We start from the raw sequence: 17,960 nt of genomic DNA, 5'->3' as shown, positions 1-17,960 counted from the left end.
GTGACAGTGTATTTCCACTTGTAGGACCCTATCGTAAGAATACCCCTGTGATAATATGAGCTGTGAAGGGGACGGTCCCTGAAGCGGCAACACTCAGGTCAAGACCTGAAGGAAAAACAGATGTTAACCAGAGGCAGGAGAGGGGAAGGGCTGACCCTGTGTGAGGAGAGATGGGCCCGTCATGCGGGGTGAGGGATGTTCCCAGCATCCTTAGAGGAAGGGCCACCACGATGTTACCTGTTTCCAGGGCAATCCCAGCTTGAAGGGACCATGGCACAGAAAACATAGCTCCCTTTTAACCAGTAAGTAAATATTAAGGATTTATGGACAAAGCCAGCAAAACAATGGTTTAGACAAAGGCAGCAAAACCTTTTCAAGAGCTTTTCCACTGAGTTTTTCCTTCTTCTCTCCTGGCTTTGGAAATGTAGAGGCCTCTTTTATTTAAAGGACCAATATTCCAGTAGCATTTATTAAATATACTCTGTTCTATGTTTTTCATTTATTTTGATTCCGAAAATAATCCTATCTAGTATGTACTCTTATCCCCCCGCTTTTCAAAACCCAGGTCAAAGGGCTGGGATGGGTGGGCTTGGACTCCTCGCAGGGAGTGGACTGGATGTCCCAGCCACGTCCCTTAGTCCACACTTGAGCACTGCCGGGAAGGGTGGCTTAGGCTCGCATTTGTAAACACTGGAAGGCTGATACCATGTGCTTCAACTACTGCTCCGTCCTTGAGCTTGGACAAGCACTGCAGCCCTCATACCCAAATCTTCTACAACTACGTGGTAGAAAAAAAGGGGTATTTCAATGTGCTACACACAAAAAACTAGAAATATGTATTTCTCAGAAAAGACTGGCAGCCCTCCCACCATTCTGCCTGCATTTATTTTAGCAAATGCAGGTCAATCTAGAAAGATCGATGCAAAATGTCCATGAGGACAAAGGACTAATTAGGCCTTTTTTGCACATGCAACTAGAGATGTTCTTGCGAGGTGAAGTGACTCAGAAAGGGTCAGATGCCAAACGCTGTCCCTTACATGTGGGATCTAAAATATGGCACAAATGAACCTACCTACAAAACAGAAGCAGACTCACGGACACAGAGAACACACGTGTGGTTGCCAAGGCGGGGGGAATGGCACGGCCTGGGAGTTTGGGCTTAGCAGATGCAGACTATTTCGTTTAGAATGAATAAACGACGAGGTCCCGCCGTATACCCCAGGGACCCGTGTCCAATCTCTTGAGAGAGAATGTGACGGAAGACAGCATGAGAAAAAGAATATATGCACATATGACTGGGTCCCTGCGCTGTACATCAGAAACGGACACAACACTGTAACTCAAGGACACTAAAAAAAAGCAGCATCTGAAACACTGAGACCAGGTGTAGACACTGCTTCTTGACGACAGATTAGGACGCACTGCTCCTATGACATTATTGGGGACGCATCAGTTGGGGATGTGAGGTCAAGAGTCCGTTAACCGGTTTGTCAAAACCTGCTCAAAATCCATGTCCAAAGTCAGGTGAGCCTCGGGTCTCCAACAGAAGAGGCGGCAGGTGTCCCCTGGACCACACCCCTCCCCACAGGGGAGACCGCAGGGCCGACTCCCCCAGTACCCACCCCTTTCCCACCTTTGCTGCCTCCTGTTTCCTGGTGCTTCTGAACATGAAGGCTCGGTTTCCCTCAGCCTGCAGCCAAGAACTTCCTTTGTCTGTGCTTCCCCCTCAAGCTCCTGCCCTGTCCTCCTTCCCTTCGCTTCCCAGTTCATCAAAGAACGATCTGTGCCCACAGCTTTCACTCCCTCAGCTGCCCGTCTCCCCTGTGCCCTGAAAGCTCTCTTCTGGGGCAGAGCCTCCTCGGCCAGCACCTTCCATTGCGTCCTGCCGGCGGGGGCGGGGGAGGCTCCTCCTCCATCCTCCGGCAAAGGCGTTCCTCTTCCAGCTGTCCACTGCACATCTGGATGTTTCCAAGCACTTCCAACTCATCTCATCCAAAAGGACATGCATCGTCTTTCCTCTAAACCTGCCCTCCTTGGGCTCTTAGTCTATTAGTCACAGGCAGGATTAGCCACCCAGCTGCCCGAGCGAGGAGCCCTCCAGCCACTCCTTACCAGGCCCTACACACATCAGGCTGCATGATAATTGGCCCATTATGGTATTTATCAATGTCCCAAGAGTTACTCCTCTCTGCTGCTCTACCACCAACCCGTGAACGCCATGGGGACGGGAACTGTCTCCCTCATCTGTCTCCAGAAAGTTCTAACCCAGAACAGAGACTCCATCACCTGACAGTGACTGGGGCAGGAAGAGCAGCCGTACAATGGGCTTTGGTCTGGAACACAAACGGGACCCACCAGCATCGCAAGCCCAGCAAGTCTACTGGCTGCCTGAGGACAGCGCCAAAGAACATCTACTTGAGTTTCCAACAAAGGAAATGATGGCTGGAAGGAAGCAGCAGGCACAGACCTAAGTCGTTCCGTGGGGGGAAAGGACACACGGGCCTCCCCTGGGGGAGGGCTGGGCGGACGTTTCCGCACACACGGTGACTTCAGTTTCGAGGGACAGGCTCCTTCTTCTCTTCTGAAAGGGCACTGTTTGCAAGTTTAAGGAAAACCTGCAGAGTGGGAGTACGGATGCTCAGCCACGGGAGGAGGAAGGAAGGACCACACAGAGATCACAGCATCGCCACGTGAATTCTAGCCCCGTCATCTCCAGGAAGCGAGAAATCCTTGGTACCCATTCTGTTTACCACCGTCCCCAGGTCACACGTGTGACACCTAATGGTCACGGACACACTGCAGACCACAAGTGGAATTCTGCCACTCACCAGCTGGGCACTTCTGTTATTGTGGAAATATACACGCCATGCCACCACGTGACCTTTGGCACGTCACTTCCTCTCTGAGTCTTGTTCTTCCACCTGTAAAAGAATACGCTCCCTGCCCACCTCCGGGGCTTCTCGTGAGGCCCACGTTAGAGTCAGTACATTCAAGAGTTTTATAAAGTCATACAAAGTGGGAGAGAATTCTTGTTATCAAGATCACATGGCTTTCAAAAATTCCCTATGGAGAAGAGGATTTGAAAAAAATCATGAAATCTTTATGGTCATACACACCGTGGCTGCCTGGCGCTCTCGCCTTCACACCCAAAATACCTTATTTCCACTTAGCTCCATCCACTAAAACAGCCGCGCTCTCTCGTTTCCACAGAACTCGTTAAACATGGACTGAAGCAGAGAGACTAGTCGAGCTAACGTCATGGGCTCTACCACCCACCTTCAACAACAAGCCGTCCCAGTGCTGCATCTTCTGTAGCAAGCGAACTCCACCATCCCAGAGAGCGTATCACTTCATCTTTGTGAGTTTCTAAAAGCTGGATCTTTTAAAAAACATAACTATAGAGTTCCCCACTGGCTAGTGGTCAAGGGTTCGGCATTGTCACAGCTGTGGCTCGGGTCACTAACGTGACACAGGTTCGATCCCTGGTCTGGGAACTTCAGCATGCCACAGGTGCAGCCTCCCTCTGCTCCCCGCCTCCCCCCCGCCAGAAGAGTGCTGCAATGAATCACTTTGTGCATTCGGTTTTTGGCAGCCTCCCTTTGGGAAAGCTTCCTGGGGGTGAGACTGCTAAGCCAAAGAAAACATGCACACGTGACTCTCTTGTTAGATATTGCCAGTTCCCTTTCATAGGAGTTGCCCTATTTTTTTTTTTTTTTTCCTTTTTTGTCCACACATGCAGCATATGGAAGTTCCTGGGCCAGGGATCGAATTCGAGCAATGCTGGATCCTTAAGTCATGGCACCAGGCTGGGGATCAAACTGGGAACACTACATAGACAAGCCAGATTGTTAACCCCCTGTGCCACAGCGGGAACGCCCCAAGTTGTCCTATTTTATTTTCCCATCAGAATATGCATGAGGATGCTTCTTTCCCTGCAGCTTCATGGTAGCATACCTTTCCAAACATTTTGGATTTCTGCCCATCTGATAGGCATTATAGGAGATACTGTGTCCACTGCAGCCTCATTTTACATGAAAAATAATAAGAAAATTATCATGAGTGGCAATCTCCTCACATTGCTGAGAGCTATCTGCAATTCTTCTTCTAAGAACGGCCTGCTGAAACTCCCACCCCGTGTTCCTGCAACAGTGGTTCACAAGTGTGATCTCTGGGGAACTTGTTGGAAATGTCAGTTCTCAGGCCCCACTCCTGATCCCCTGAATAAGATACTCTGGGATGAGGCCCAATCGTCTGATTTTTTTTTTTTTTTTTTGTCTTTTTAGGACTGAACATGCAGCACATGGAAGTTCCCAGGCTAGGGGTCGAATCCAAGCTGTAGCTGCGGGCCTGCATCACAGCCACAGCAACGTGGGATCCAAGCCATGTCTGTGATCTAAACTGCAGCTCGTGGCAATGCTGGATCCTTAACCTACTGAGCAAGGCCCGGGATCAAACCCACATCCTCATGGATACTAGCTGGGTTTGTAACCTGCTGAGCCACAACGGCAAGTCCTGGTAATTAATCTGAAATCCTCATATGCCTGCAGGGTATGCACTAATTGGATGATCATTGGTCTACAGAATTGATTCAACCACTGTATCTTAACTCACAATAGACTTGTCTGATTAGTTCCTACCTAAACCGAGGCCAAGCTGTTAACACACTGGAACCGAGGCACGTGCCGTGTGACATTCATTCACTGACTCCTCGATTCATCCAACCATTAACAAATAAACAGAGGTACAACAGCCACCATGCGTCAGGCACTGGGGACTCGGCGGCAGCGGGATTGCGTTGAAAATAACAGACAAGGCCACTGCCCCCAGGAGCTTTCCTTCCGCTGAGGAAGAGCAAGACTCAACAGGTCGGTTTAAGTCTTACCAACGGGGGTTACAAGGGGCTAGTCTGTTGAAGGGCCCACAGTCGGGGAAGTGCAAATTCAAGTAGCATTGACAAGGTCTTTCACGCCTATCACGTGGACAAACACGCTAAAAAGGGATCCACATCTCTTCCCAGCAGGGAGGTGGCCTGCGGCCTCCTGGAAAAGGAATCTAGTCTCGCCATGAATGCATCAAACCCGGGCGCCTCCCTGCTCCGAAGCGATCCCTTAGAAAGAAGGCCACCCATTCGAGGACATCTCCTGCAGCATCGTTTACGGTGGCAAATGCCAGTTACAAAGTGGAGGCCCACCCGTGGGGGAAGCATTGAATTGATGATGGTATAGCCACACCAGCCGCCGCTGGAAAAAGGAGCCCCACGCTGCCTTGCAGGCTGTCCAACGACATACAGAGCAAGGGAGGTAACGTGGAGAAAAACGGCTACAAGCCATCTCGCTTTTAGGACCTCATACCCGCCCGCCTGTGTGCATACGGACTCACACTGGTCCAGGAGTCTGTGAACTCAGAAGATAAATATGGAAGAATAAATACCCACACCGTGAGCCATCTACGTGGGTTCGGCCTCAGCTTCCGGGCCCTCTTCCCTGAGTGTGTCTCCTTACAGCGCAGGAGATGGAAGCTAAGCGGTTTGCTGCACGTGGTCCGACTCCCCCACTTGGACCCCCCACAGGCAAATGTGTGCATGTGAGATGCCAGAGGAGAAACCTGGGGCAGGGGCCACACCAGGTGGCCAGCTGCGGTCCCTGGGTCGGTCACCGGCCTCCTGGGCGTGGAGGGGCAGGGCTGGGGCATCCGCTTTGCTGGTCTGGACAGGCAGGCCCAGCTCAGCTCAGGAGCCAGCCTTTCTTTGGTGCTGCTGATCCCTGGGTCCTGGCGTGGGTGGCACCGGCCTGCAACCAGCAGGGGCACAGGAGCCCCTGAATCCCTGGAGAGGCAGGATCCCACTGTAGTTTCCCCAGGGATCAGGAGCCCACTGCCAGGGCACAGTCTGAAGCTGCCCCCACTGTCCTTTCAGTGACTTCATCAGCACCTGCTTCCCTGAGCCAAACAAACGACAAACTGCCTAAAACAGCTTGAGCCTTTTTCTTTTTTTGCGATGAAAACTGTGCGGTCCGATGGGCTATCGGTTGGGGGAGGGGGGAGGCGGAGTCCTGAGAATTTGAACAGAAACATACAAAAGTGCCTTGAAAGTCGTGGTATTATTATTATTGTGGCCTTTAAATGCCGTGTGAAACATTTGTCACCCCATCTAAATAACTGATGCGCCTCAGGCAGAAAAGGCACGCCACGCAGAAAATCTTACCAGTGGGTGTGGACGTGGATTTTGGCGCCGGCAGCAGACTCCGGCGGGGCGCCGTCACACTGGAGGACGCGGGCGGGGTGGCCCGGCTGGCCCCCTTGGGTGGGTCTTTGGAAGGCAGAGCTGCCTTCAGAGCCGGCTGCTCTTCGGTCCCAAAGTTTGAACCTGTGGGAGGCAGACAGCGTGTTGATTACAAGTCCATGAAAAATGGATGGAGCCCCGGGCCTCGTGCCGCTGCCGCCCCATCCTTACGCCTTCTGCTTTAGACCTGACCCGACTCCTGGCGAGTGGCCTTGAAAAGCATGTCCGTGGGACCGGATGTGGAAAAGAGCCCCCTTTAGTCACCGCAGGGAAGTCTGCCGTTCAAGTCCCCAGGCGAGGGGCTCTACAAAGCCAAGAGCAGCCTCCCTGCTCGGAAGGTTTTACACACGTGCCCCCCTTCCCCCGACACACTTTGCTGATGTGCACCTGTAGCTGCACATGCACAGGATAAGCGCTTATGGTACAACTCACGGAAAAGAGCAAGCGTTTCCTGAAAACCAGCGAGAGAGGCCCAGGGAGGGGAGAGTAAGAGCACACACGCCCAGGGTCCCAGCAGTGCAGTCAAGGCTCCCTGAAATGAAGCTGATTTCACCTCCAGAATAAGAGGCATGGGATGAAGACAGAGGGGTGAGGAGCACGAAAGCAGAGAATCTCTGAAACTCATGATGCTTCTTGCCTGCAAAGCTGAGCCCTCATCAAATGAAGAGGACTCTGCCCTAGAGCCCAATTGACTGCAAAGGCGGACGATGCTTACTGATAATTTCAGTTTACTGCTCACCGCAGAAACAGACTCTGTCCCCAGGACAGCATGTTTACGCTGGACCGTTCTGAAGAAGGGTGTATTGGGATTTGGGTCAGACTCAAATGTGCAGAGTGGTGTGGCCCCCATTTTTCCTCTAGATCTTTTTAAACCCACTGTGGCTTAGACATTTGTAATCTCTTAAAGACAATGACACCACCATCTAGTCCTGTTAAAGGATAAACCTTCTAAATGCACCTCTGAGTACAGCTGAAAGGTCTAATCTACTAAAATTAAATAGAGAGCCTGAATGTACTGAGATTACTGCTTGATGGGAGTAAAGCTGTCCAGTTAGGGACGTGAGCATCCACCGTGGAAAACAGGCAATGACAGCTGGAAGGAGTATACGGTATTTTAGTGAAAGATTAATTTTTTTTTTGTTTTCATCATTTTAAAAGGAGAATCATAACATTCTATTCAGAGAGGGCCTGCAAAAAAATGATAACATTATTAAAATGGCTTTAGTATTTAAACATCCAGGAGTTTTATTCAACAATGGAGAGGAAGAGATGGCTGCTTTCCCGCTTCTGAAGATCCAAAAGTCTGTTTAAAATGGGTGAGATTTGGTTTGTTTCTAAAGAAAAGAGAAGTTAGGAAGGAAAAATAAAGAAAGCACCATTTCCTAACACAGAACCTATGTCGTAGAGTTCTTTGATGGTCCTGGGCAGGGTTTAAATAGTTCTAAACTGGGCTAGGACAATGCATTTGATTCATGCAAACAAAACAGAAGCATTGAAACTCTGCTGCAAAGCTGTGTGCACTGTATCCTGAATTTTAGATGAAAAAGTAAGCCCAAAACAGCCACATGCAAAAACATGCAAGTAGATCACTGTCTAACACCATACACAAAAGTTAACTCAAAATGGACTGAAGCCTTGAATGTAAGACCTGAAACTATAAAACTCCTAGAACAAAAACCACAGGCATATGCTCTTTGACATGCATCTTAGCAAAATCTTTCCAGACATGTCTCTTCAGGGAAGAGAATCAAAAGCAAAAGTAAACACACGGGATTACACCAAACTAAAAAGCTTCAGCACAGCAAAGGAAACCATCAATAAAACAAAAAGACAACCTACCAAGGGAAGAAGATACTTGCAAATAAATATACCCCATAAGGTTTAATATCCAAAATATATAAAGAAGTCAGACAACTCAAAAACAAGCACAAAGACCGCATTTAAAGGAAGGGACAGAGGAGCTGAATAGATGTTTTTCCAAAAAAAAAGCATACGGACGGCCAACAGGCACATGAAAAGATGTTCAACATCACTGTATTACTAGGAAGCACAAGTCGAAACCATGAGCTAGCATCTCAAAAATGTCAGAATGGCTATTATCAATAACACAAGAAATAACAAGGGGTAGAAAGGGTGTGGAGAAAAGGGAACCCTCATACACTGCGGGTGAAATGTAAACTGATGCAGTTACTACAGAAGACAGAGAGTCCTCAAAAAATTAACAATAGGAGGTCCCGCTGTGGTGCAATAGGATCAGCGGTGTCTCTGGAGCACGGGGACGCAGGGTGGATGCCTGGCCCGGCACGGTGGGTTAAGGAGCTGGCACTGCCACAGCTGCAGTGTAGGTCACAAGTGTGGGTCAAATCTGATCCTTAGCCTGGGAACTCCCTATGCCATGGGCCATCCAAAAAGGAAAAAAGAAAGTTAATGACAGAACTACCATATGTCCCAGCGACTGTACTTCTGGGTATTTGTCCAAAGAAAACGAAACACTAATCTGAAAAGATACCCACACCCCACATTCACTGCAGCATCATTCACAATAGCCAAGATATGGAAACAAGCTAAGAACCTGCCGACGGCTGAATGGCTAAAGATGTCGTGTCCTGCTACCTATAAAACAGATGACTAACAAGGACCTACTGTATAGAACAAGGAACTCTACTCAGTATTCTGTAATAACCTACATGGGAAAAGAATGTGAGAAAGAATGGATATGGGTATCTGTACAGTGGACTCACTTTGCTGTACACCCAAAACTAACACAACATTGTAAGTCAACTGTACGCCAATAAAATTAAAAAAAATAAATTAAATTAGAAGTTCCCACTGTGGCACAATGGGATCGGCAGTGCCAGGACACAGGTTTGGTCCCCAGCCTGAACCAGAGGGTTAAAGGATCCAGTGTTGCCACAGCTGTGACACAGTTCACAACTGTGGGTAGGAGCTGATCCCTGGCCTGGGAACTCCATATAGCTTTGGGGTGGCAAAAAAAAGAAAAATAAATAAATTTAAAAAGATGTGACTCAGTTGGTTACGAACCCGACTAGCATCCATAAGGATGCGGGTTTGATCCTTGGCCTCGCTCAGCAGGTTAAGGATCCAGTGTTGCTGTGAGCTGTGGCGTAGGTCGCAGACACAGCTTGGATCTGGTGTTGCTGTGGCTGTGGTGTAGGCCGGCAGCTGTAGCTCCAGTTCACCCTCCAGCCTGGGAATTTCCATATGCCACAGGCGCAGCCCTAAAAAGCAGTAAACAAATACATATTTTTTAAAAAGTAAAAAGAGGTAATGTACACACAAACAGTGGGATACTACTCAGCCATAAAAAAGATGAAACCCTGACATCTGAGACAGCATGAACGCACCTCCAGGTGATCATGCTAAATGAAAGGCCAAAGACAAATTCTGAAAGATTTCACTCATGTGTGGATGATAAAAAACAAATAATGTCCCCCCAAACCAAAAGAAATGAAAAAGAGCAAACTGAACAATGATAAACATGCAGACACAGAGAAGAGAGCAGTGGTCCTCAGAGGGGAAGGGGCTGGGAGGGGGGCGAGGGGGTAAAAGGGATCAACTCTATGGTGACGGATGGAAAACACTTTTTTTTTTTTGTCATTTTGCTATTTCTTTGGGCCGCTCCCGCGGCACATGGAGGTTCCCAGGCTAGGGGTCTAATCAGAGCTGTGGCCACCGGCCTACGCCAGAGCCACAGCAATGAGGGATCTGAGCCTCATCTGCAACCTACACCACAGCTCACGGCAACGCCGGATCCTTAACCCACTGAGCAAGGGCAGGGACCGAACCCGCAACCTCATGGTTCCTAGTCGGATTCGTTAACCACTGCGCCACGACGGGAACTCCAGGAAAACACATTTTTGATAATGAGCATGGCGGAGGGCACACAGAAGTGGATATTTTATGTTGCACACATGGCCCCTCTATAATCTTATACATTGATGTCACCTCAGTAAAAAAAAAAATTCAGTGAGCCCATGTTTGATCCAAACCTGGTCAAGGAAAGGGATCTCAGGCACCCAGAGAAGAGGGAGTCCTCGCTTCTGCCTCACACAGCAGGCTCACTGGTCCCATTCTAGGAATCAGAATCTCTGGAGGTTGTAGGACACTTGGAATGGAGGTGGGGTGGGGGCTGGGCCACCAGAAAGATCCACGTGGAAGCATATAACATTCAGCCTCCTGCTGACATACTGTCAGATTCCGTTCACGGAAATGTGTAGTGGAAGCTGAACATAAAATATTTCACAGAGTCTTTTATTTAACCATCTATTAAAGTTTCTTAAGAAGAAGAATATTTTGTATCATTTGCAGAGTTCAAATGCCCTTTTATCAAATTCTCTTGTGCCTGGCATTATTCTCTTACATGAAATTTATAATTCAGTGAACGCGTCAATTTTGAGATTTGGCTGCTCTCCAGGCTGGGAAGTAATTCATCTGTTTGAAGTACGAAGTGTCAAGGAAGCTCTGTGCTCCCCTCTGAGAGAGGTCCTGAATTACCAAAACCATAATACAGAGTAAGATAAAGTAATAAAATAAAATTGAGCTCTGTTTTTGTCCGTTATTGTGGGACACAGCTGGCAGTGACCACCCCTCGCTGAAAACCAGGGTTAAGTCAGCCAGTACTTCAAGACACAAAATCTCCAGCAAACAAAAGGTACTCTGAATTTGGACATGGCTGCTGAATTCTGTAATGGCTTGGAACATCAGCACAAGGCAGACAACATCAAATCCTTGTGGAGAAAATAAGAGGAGAAAACAACTGGAAATAAACCACGCCCGTGAGAGCCAGGAAGATGCTCTGGGCCACCAGCCAGTGGCCGTGGTCCATGTGTCTCATCATCGCATCCCCAGCCAACCCGACTCTACGGAGGCCCCAGTGATCCAGGTGATATGTGGTCCATACGTGGGGGCAGGACATCTCCCACCTCTCTGCACCCCAATTTCTTCATATCTTAATGAGGATAAAGATCACTGAGCTGCGGTGAGAAATAAAGGAGCCAATACAAATGAATGTCTCAACAGGTGATGCAAGAGTTAGTTCAAAAAAACAGACTGGTGTCCAGGACCTGGTATCCGCCTATGGGTTAGTTATGAACAATTACAGGTTATTTTTTATCTTTTTGCTTTTTAGAGCTGCACCCGTGGCATATGGAGGTTCCCAGGCTAGGGGTCAAATCGAAGCTGTAGCCACCGGGCTACACCGCAGCTCACGGCAATGCCAGATCCCCGACCCGCGGGGCGAGGCCAGGGATCAAACCTGCATCTTCATGGATCTTAGTCAGATTCATTTCCACTGCCCCCAAATGGAAACTCCCAAGTAGATGGTATTTTTAAGATGACCTGATTGGAAACTGTCAAGTCTTCAAAGATTAATAGCAGGTGTGGGCTCCTCTAAGCGAGAAGAAAAGAAAGGACCGAAGTACCGCTGACAGTAACTTCAGGATGAAAGACCAAAGAGAAGAGTGATGGTATGATGAGCTTTGAAGCATGTGCTGAACTACTTCCGACAAAGGAAAAGGCGAGCACAGCAACGAACAACCAAGCTCAAGAAATCCACGATGCTGCCAGTTCTAATACAAGTGAAGTCGCCGGGACAGAGAGCATGAAGGCATCCAAATCCCCTAAATATTCCCAACTGCCTTCCACAATTGCTGGTGGGAAACCACACAACCACAGGTAGTGACCCTCCGACCTCAGCTAATTTGTCCCGTAAGTTGGTGTTAATTCATAAACGTCTGGCAGGTGGTGACACTGAATATTCTTTTCATGGAGGTATTGGCTATTGAAGGTCTTCCTTCCAGAAGATGCCCATCCATACAGCTTCTGCCCAGTGTTCTGCCAAAGCATTTGTCTCTCTCTTTGGCATACAGGAGTTCTTCAAACATTTTGGAAATGGATCCTTTTATGGTAGGTATCTCGAGTATTCTCTTTGGGTTGTCTGCATACTTACAGTGGCTTTATTCAGAAGTCTGTGAATTTAACACAGTTGATTTTTTGGTCTTTTCCCACGTGTACTTTGTGTGTCATAGCTTTCTCTTCCCCACCTGACGTCCTGAAGGTACTCTCCTCAACAATTTTAGAGTTCTGTTTTCCAAATTATATTGTTAATTCAGCCAGAACAGGGCATGGGATAGGGATCAGATTCATTGCTGTTTTCCAGCTCTGCATACTGGATAGTCCATTTTCTGTGCAATACCTGCCCTGCCAGCTGTTGTATGCCAAGTCTCCACACAGCCATGAACTAGGGTAAACTAAAACATGTCCAAGATTTCAGTAACTTAACAAAAGCTCCTTTGTTGATCACGAATCATCTACCACAGATGCTCTGGATGGTCTGCTGTCCTGGGGAGCTTGACTCCAGGCGGGAACTCAGGGATCCAGGCCCTCTCTGCCTCGTGCCTTTGCCCTGCCCAGCATTTCTCAGGAGATCGGAACATTTAGCTGGTCTGTGCAGTCAAAAATAAACAGTCTGTAGGGGGATTTTACAGCTCAGCCCTGGAAGGGGGTATCACTTCAGTCTTCACAGGAGGCTGGGAAAAGCAGTTTAGTTTATGCCCAGGAGGAAAGGGAAGTGGTTTGAGCAACAGCCATCCACTCTGCCCTGGACACTCCACGTCGCAACTCTCTGATCTCACTGGTAAACTCATGCTTCACTGGGTATGCATTTCTTTGGGGTGTATTTACTGACTGCGGTATAAGACCACGCCTGGCATAGCATACAGGTATAACACAAGTTCTCCAACTTTTTGTTCTTGACGAAATAAATACACCAATAAAAAAATTCTCATCTATAAGTTTTCTTTCCTGGATCCTCTGGTTGGAACAAGCTCCTCACACTGTGATCCGGCGCTCGCCTCTCCCCTGAGGTCTCCTGGGCTTCTTTCCTCATGCAGCGATTATTCCTACCTCCTGTCCCTTGTGTCTGTATTGTGGTTACAGCAGATCCCAACCCGTGCATCTCAGGGTGGTGCTGTCCCTTGATGGCATTCTCTTGTGTAACACACACACACAGAAGACCTCTCCTCAAACCCACCATGGCAGCCCGTTCACTCCAGCAGAAGGACCAAGCCCCCACGTGAGGAGGAAGACACCCACGTCATTGCTAAACCCTCCCTCTTCCCATGTGCACCCCCAAACTATGTGTGTCTGGTCCTATGCCAGACAGAGGAGCACATGTGCAAATTCAGGCCAGGTGAGGCTGCACAGAAGGAATGAAAATTCCGTGGAGGATTTTAGGCACTGGGGGGAGGAGGAAGTGTAGATTTACAGGAGACCTGCTCTCCCCCTACAAAGTGAAGGGCGTTGTCTACACGACCTGCTCTAAAGGCTCATTCTGACCATGACTGCAGTCAAGACGGGGAGTGAGCGTTTCTGACCCACATCCTAGTGCTCTTGTCACTATTTCATTTATTGGAAATGCAGACCACTGAGCCTGAACTTTAAAAGGAAGAAAGAACGGCAACGAGGGACGAACACTAACCAGATCACAACGAGGTTCTTAAAGGGAGGCCATAGAAGAAAAGCAGACCAGCTAGGAAGGCATTCCAGCCAAACCGGAAGAGACATGTTCCCCTGAATCTGAGTATTTATCCATATTATAATGATGAAACCACTCTCTTCTCTGATTTCTTTCCATCAATCCCAGGCAATCAAGTTGAATAATGATCTGGTTGCGTGATTGCCTAATTGATGCATATTTCATTGATTTAGCAGCATTTATCACTTGGCACCAAAATTGAGTTTAATTATTCAAGTACCAACTGAATGTTTTCTTTCCCACTTTCTGCATATTTTAACCCAGGTGTATGCTTTATTTCTCACTAAAGACCTGAAGTAAAGCAGCTCTCTTGCCATTTTGGCAAAACGATTTCTTTGTCAGAATGAAGGATCTCGGTGCCATGCTCTGCTCCCGGCAGGAGGCACATGGCAGACACGATTCTGTCATCATGCCACTTGCATTCTAGTGGCAGGGGAGGGGCACCCAGACCACAAACAGGTGCAGACAAATACAACCACAAACTGCGATTAGTTGTGAAGGGGACACAGGGGCAGGGCAAACACTCGAGGGTGAAGGAGTGGCTGGGGAAGACGGGATGTCTAAACATTTCTCAGCGGCCCATGGACCCTGACTCCTTGAGTCTTGATTATTAATGATCATCGTTGCTCCAGAAACTTAGAATTAAAGCATTAGCAGCCTGACTCCCGTTCCCTTCTATCGACTGACGCAAGCCAGTGCACTTCTGCTTTGGTTTCAGACTTCAAATGTATTTATTTTTTTTGGTCCCGCCCTTGGCATGCCGAAGTGACAACGCCAGATCCTTAACCTGCTGAGCCACCAGGGAACTCCTCCACAGACTCCACATTTAAATCCCTTCTCTGCTCCTATGGCTGACACCCAGGTCGGTCCCTCAGCACCTAATGGGGAGACCACGGCACCTGCCTTGCCTTTCTCCAACCCCACTCTGTATTCTCCTCGCTGTACCTCTGCGTGGTCCTTCAAATAAACTCCAAACTCTTCTTTCTGGCATGCAAACTCTTCCGTTATCTGGTCCCAGTGTATTTTTCCCACCTCGATTCTCACCACCCTATCAAGCACAGTACAAACTCCAGGCAGGCAGATTCCACCCTGTGACTTCCTTCTCCTCCATCAACAAGGCTGTGCTTCAGAAACATTTGCTGTAAGAAGCAAGAAAGTATCAAGGGCAGATCTGTCCCATGGGGCCAGTGTTTCCCTTCGTAGCCAATTCTTTCGCTCAATTTCTGAGCCTGGATACTTTCTAAAAGCTTCACACTTTCCACAACAGCTTCTGTGAATGCAGTCATGCCGAGCATGGCCAAGGTGGGGCCTTGGTCGTTTAAAAGGCGGACTGTCTATGCTGCAGGGTGATGGTTGTCAAACATTTAAAACAATACATGGAAAGGCAACTGTCAGAATTTAATAGTCTTGGGGTCTTTCTGCCAGAGCATCCTTATCTCCTTCCCCAAGAAAGGGTACCATTTACCTAATGCTTCTTCTCTGTATCATTTCAGTTTCTGCTTTAGTCTCCTCGCAAGTATTCATCTCAAGGTTTGAGAAAGTTCAGAAGATAATAGTTCAGTGGTTAAGATTCCCAGGGTTCAAATCTGGCACCCCCCTCTTGTAAGTTTCTGCCTTTGGACAAGTTGTTTATTCTCTCTGTGCCTCGTTTCTTCATCTTAAAATGAGGGAGAATAGTGGTATCTACTAATGAGAGTTGCTGTGTCAACAGGGTTATGACATGTTTGAGATCAAATGCTTAGGACAATGTCAGGCACACACAAGCCTTCAAGAAACAGTAACATCAACAGGACGCCTCATAAGGCGACACGGAGCCTCCTTCAAAGCCCAGCAGCCGAATCATCCTCTTCCCTCTTCTCTTTCTTCTGATCACCAATCTCCCAAGTCTTCACATCTTTCCAAGGCAATAACTGGGGTCACTCCCGGGAGTCTAGCTCTGAAGAGACAACTCTAAAGAACCAGGGTTCTGTCTCGAGCCACCTTCCCCAGCAGCCTAAGTCCTAATGAAAGAAGGATAAACACGTGACGTGCAACCCACTGTTCCCACTTCGCCGAAAGCAAACGTCAACTTCTCGCCAACCCAGGGCTGGCCAGAGTCTTCCTCAGCACAGTAGGGCAGGCATCCAGTAAATGACTCCAGCCCCGGACCAGAGGCCATTGTCCACACCCAGCATCTTCATCGGGTGGCAGGACACACTTTTGCAGGTTAGCTGCTGGGTGGAGGAGGGTTCCTCCACAGGACCTTTCAGGATTCCTGCTGCAGGGCCTCCGGTCCTGAGCAACGCCGGCTGGGCTTTTACAGCAAGGTCTTAAGAGTAACAATAGCAAGACGGCAGTATAGCAGAGTTGAGACAACAGGGATACCGGCTCTGCCCAAATTCAATGACAGATTCAAAACTGACTCGTAATAGTCTCTTTTAAAAAGTGAATTAATTAAGCCTCTTTTATGAAACGGCTGATTTATTTATTTACCCTCTATCTTGGGTTAACCTGATAATGTATACCTCCCTTGGCAAAGTGCCTGGGACTCAATAAACACTGGCTGCCATCAGCAGTACGCGCACCAGCCGCAGCGGCAGCAGCACCAGCAGCACCAGCACCAGTAGCAATAGTAGCGGCTTTCTTTCTTCAACTGACATTGCTTCTTGGGCCCCTTCTGTCCCAGCTGACTCCTCATGAAATACTGTGCCAGGCAAGCCCCATGGAAACACCCTCAGGACACCCTACCTCCCCAGATCAGCGAGGGCAGCCGAGGATTTCTGCGAGGATCAGATGCTGATGCCCAAAGCCACCTCGACCTTTGCGAGTTCCTGCTGCTTCAAGACAGAGTTTCCACAGTCCCGAAGGACTTTCCAAACCTTTCTTCTTCGGACCTCGACCACAACTGATTCATCACAGAGGAGGAAGAAACCTTCGTCCCCCTCCTTTCTGTCCCGTCCCCCGCCCCCAGGCACTCCAGAAAAGCTTCCTCATCTCTTCCCGGAGTCCATTCTGCTCGGGAAACAAGGGGGATAAGGCTGCAGCTGAACCGATAAGATGAGTTCATAGTCCAGGGACGCACAGGTTAAAGGCGAGTGGGCTTGTACAAACGGTCCCCTCCTACCCCATCCGAGAGCTGTGACATCCCGCAGTGTGGGCCAGTCTTCCAAGCCTTCCGAACCCGGTTAAATGCCACCTGCTGTATAGCATCTTCTCTCCATTCCCCTCTGGGTGACAGAACTACGCTAAGAAAGACCAAGCTAGTCAAGAGGAAGCAGAAGCGGGAGGGATGATACCGTCTTCTTAAAATCACAGACATAATCCCGGAAGATAAGAGCCTGCCTCACCCAGCCAAGGACGTCTGAACCCCCAGCACATAAATGACTTAAGGCCTCCTTCTGAGTTGAGAAATTCTCTTTAATATTTATCAGGTCACATTCCCGAAAGAGAGAACATGGTCAAATATTGATGCAGGTTAGTGACTTAAGAGGCCAAGGGCTAATATGATATTTCAAGGGACTTTTGAGTAATTAAAAGCCACTTCTTTCCCTTCCTATTTTATATCAATTAGACCAGTGGTAACACATCCTTTCCCGCCACCTGAGGCACTCAGACCTGGAGCCCTCGTCCCTGAATACCCCGGTTCATCGCCATGTGCATTTTTTACTAGTTAATGCCTTGGGGAAAACATTTAAACTGGAGGATTTTAATTATATGCTTAATAGGGGAGTTGTTAAAAGATACGAGCATCTGATTTGAACTCAATTTAAATTGTGAAGTTATTAACATGGTATAAGAAATTATAGAAATGACCAAGGGCTTATCTATTTATTACCAGAGCAGTAAGAAAGGCTCGGCGTTCCTTTTCGATAGCTTGGGTTTGGGGCTCTGCTACGCCTCCTTTTTGTGTCACAGATCTGCTAATTAGCTGTTTGAATGCAGCCAAGGAAAGCACGGGTCACTCCATGTCAAATACTGCCTCAGTGAGCCACTTTTGGGCAGCAAACCGAGTCCAAAGCCCGAGAAGCCAAGTCAAATGTTGAAAAGTGGGTCACTGCAAGTGAGTCCCAGCCTTCCTTCCCATATATTTATAAGCACTGCAGGGGATGCTGGAAGGAGTCTGAACTGTAGCTCTAGCTGGGATGT

At 48.4% G+C, this 17,960-nt stretch overlaps 1 protein-coding gene across 7 annotated transcripts in view; it reads right to left on the bottom strand.

The window, feature by feature from the left end:
* Positions 1–17,960, bottom strand: part of MTUS2 (microtubule associated scaffold protein 2) — a 496,219-nt gene that overhangs the window by 148,448 nt on the left and 329,811 nt on the right. For all 7 annotated transcript variants that reach the window (XM_021065171.1, XM_021065174.1, XM_021065170.1 and 4 more), the window contains one exon: positions 6,203–6,364. In XM_021065171.1, coding sequence (XP_020920830.1) covers positions 6,203–6,364 — 162 coding nt within the window. The remainder of the gene's footprint in view (positions 1–6,202; positions 6,365–17,960) is intronic.

This window comes from Sus scrofa, chromosome 11 (assembly GCF_000003025.6).
Source record: "Sus scrofa isolate TJ Tabasco breed Duroc chromosome 11, Sscrofa11.1, whole genome shotgun sequence".
NCBI lineage: Eukaryota > Metazoa > Chordata > Mammalia > Artiodactyla > Suidae > Sus > Sus scrofa.
The sequence above is the reverse complement of the archived record's forward strand: the minus strand, read 5'-3'. Positions and strand labels throughout refer to the sequence as shown.